Consider the following 2,926-nt stretch of genomic DNA (forward strand, 5'->3'; position numbering starts at 1 on the left):
TGGCCCCGCCATGCCCCCCGCCATGCCCCCCGCCTCACTTCCTCGGCCTCTGGAGCCGTGCCCGGGACCGCACCCTGAGGCTCGTATCACACATGCGCAGACGGAGCAGGAACCGGAGTCACGCGCATGCGTGCGTCGGAGAAGCGAAAAGTCTCAGAGACGTCACGAAAAAGATTTTTCTCCCCGTTCCTGCAGAAGGGTGGGTGTGTGTGTGTGTGTAGAATGCGGTTCCACACATGATTCTGTACAGCCCTCCCCCCTGCCCCCAGCACCAAATCCCGTGAGTAGACCGGGCAGGCAGGTGAGCAGTCTGAGGCTTGGAGGAGGGACAGGACTCCCCCAAAGGTCACCCAACGTAGGAGGAAGAGCCGGGCTGGGACTCGAACCCAGGTCTTCTGACTCCAGTGTTCTTTCTACTCTACTGCAGGTGTAACGTGGAGAAGGTGCCCGGTAATTCTCAGTTGGAAATAGAAGGAAACAGGTCAGGATCTGTCTCGTACCCCCTTGTCTCTGAACACAGGTATCCCTCTGGACAGCAAGCCCACCGTTTTCTCCGCTAGCCTCCCGACCACGCCCACTTGGGGTGGCACACGGAGACGCANCAGAGATGGTTTCTCTTGCTTCTTCCTCCCTTGGGCGGCTTCTGTCTTACAGCTGTGGGCCTCCTAACTCCCCGCTGCTTTGCTGTCGAAGCTTCCTGAAAAGCCCGTCCGTTGCGCGGCTCCTGCAGGGCGTGAAGACACGCCTGCGTGTACACAGCGCGCCTGACGCTCGGGAGCTGGCCCCCGCGTGCGCAGGGTTCGCGCCCTGCCGCGCCGTCTGCGTGTGCCTGCCGCGTGGTCCTGAGTGCCCCACGCCAGCCTGCTGGACTCGGGTGTGCTTTTGCGGCTGCGGGCGGAAAACAGAAATGCTTTTCCTCTTAGGCATTTTGTGAGAACAGGGTGATGTTGGACGAGAGGGATGTGCGTGATTTCTCGGAGTTGGGAGCGATCAGTCCTACAAGATTTCTTTCTGCAGCTTGAACTTAAAAAAAAGAGTGCGCCCCTGGCCCATCCATGTTGCACTTGGGTCCGTTGACCCGGTACCGTCCTTTACAGCATCCCCCCAGCCCCGCTAGCGTAGGCTCTAGTCTAGGGCCAGGAGGAAGCAGCATTGAAGCCTCGTGCATCCGGCATTCCGGAACGAATGCCGATCCCAGGTGTGTATGTAAGGACACGAACGTGGGAGTGATTTGTGCCTACCCGCGTCCGTGTGGGGATAGCACTGTTGTCCAAGACGGTTGGTTTTTGATAGTTCCTATTGGTGTTCAGTAAACAGTGTTCAGCCCCGGAAGGCAGACAGACGCTCTCACCATCGCGTGTATCGCAGGACGTCAAGAACTGTGTTCCATTTTCGCCGTTATGAGAAAGAACTCAGTCCGGATTTGCGTTTTGGGACTGAAACAAAATGCAACTTGACTTCATTAGTTTGGTCCGTTTAAATTAAAGAACAAATTGGGTAACCGCTTCCACCTCCACCAGCCCGTTGCCCAACATGGAGAGGAAGCCTTCAGGTCTACATGGCATGATGTGGCTACACGGCCAGCCCAGTAAACCAGGGCAGACATAAGCTCCTTTCCCCCTCTGACATCAGAATGGTCATATGACTGTGAAAAGTGGATTAATCACAACTTTGAAGGGTATTGCCAGCCTCCAGTGTCATGCCTGGCCTTTTTGCGAGAGGATATGGCTGCATGTCCCTGGGGCCCAGATAAATACGCTTCCCCCGAAGACACATTTGAACTGTAATTTCCAGAGCCACCGCGACGGGCTTGACGCCGGCTTCCCTCGTCCCTTACCGCCCCGTACACTGTGCTTTCCCACTAGCCCCCGAGCTCACGATGTGTGGTGTTGAGAGGCTGTGTTAGCACGCACAGAATTTTAACGTGCTGAGCGCGCGTGCATAAGACGTGCCGAGCGGGGTCCGTGTCTGTCTCCGCGCCGAGTATCGCAGGTGGGGGAGAAATGAGTAAAACGAATGCCTTAAAGCCGAGTTGGAAAGAGCGATCAAGGAAGAACAGGGGCACAGTAGCACACAGCGTGTGTATACACGGGGGGGAGGGGGCGGTGGAGGCGTCAGGTCTGTGTGTGGGCAGAGCGGGAACCCCAAGGAGAGTGCGGGGTGCCGCGCAAGGCACCGAGGCCGGCGTGCTCCGGCAGCCCTGGCTGGGACGCAACCGCGGGCGCCTCTGGAGACCACGTGGTCCCAGTGGGCCTGGACCCGCACAGCGCGGGGGAAACGGGGAGAACCCACGCATAGCCCTCGGAGCTCTGTCCGCGCTGACGAGTCAGCGTGGGCGGCTCCCCGGAAGTGCAGGTAGGAGGAAAGGGGGCACGTGTGCGCGTGCGTGCTGCGTGCACGCGGGCATACATGCCGCATGCATACGCGCGCCAGCTACCTCCCCCCCCGCGAAATGCGATCCCTACCCCTGGCTCTTCACAGCCCTTGATGTTGTGATTACGTTGCTAGTATTGACTATCTCTCCAGGACCAGCCAAGAAGCTCTCTTGGACGAAATTTATTTTTAGCGGTGTCGGCACCCCGCCTGCTGCGTTGCTTTGAGTAGGGGAGGAAGGCTAGGACTGTGGGTCTCGGGCCCGAGCACCTGTGCATATAGCAGCCCCGATTAGATTATAGGGAAGTTGCCATAAAATAGTGTGATCAAGGGGACACGCTTGTAGAAAAACTTCGTGGGAGGTGAAGGGCCTTGCTTCATGCCTTTCCTGTGTCAGACGGGTTCACACTCAGCACGGGGGCCTCCAGTTTCATCTGACGCAGTTGCAGCCTGATGGGGTTGTAGCCTTGTGCGTTGTCTGGAATGATACTCCCCAGACCAGGGTCCTCAAATTCCGGTCCTGTAGCCTCTTAGAGAACCCCCGTGCACTTTG

General features: G+C 57.9%; 1 protein-coding gene across 1 annotated transcript in view; it reads left to right on the forward strand.

The window, feature by feature from the left end:
• The window catches only part of SMARCA2 (SWI/SNF related BAF chromatin remodeling complex subunit ATPase 2), a 176,602-nt gene that overhangs the window by 149,155 nt on the left and 24,521 nt on the right, over nt 1–2,926 (forward strand). The window contains exon 31 of the mRNA XM_077759300.1: nt 428–481. Within this exon, the coding sequence (XP_077615426.1) occupies nt 428–481 (54 nt within the window). The remainder of the gene's footprint in view (nt 1–427; nt 482–2,926) is intronic.

The sequence above is a fragment of the Crocuta crocuta genome, unplaced genomic scaffold (genome assembly GCF_008692635.1).
Source record: "Crocuta crocuta isolate KB4526 unplaced genomic scaffold, BGI_CrCroc_1.0 scaffold41, whole genome shotgun sequence".
NCBI lineage: Eukaryota > Metazoa > Chordata > Mammalia > Carnivora > Hyaenidae > Crocuta > Crocuta crocuta.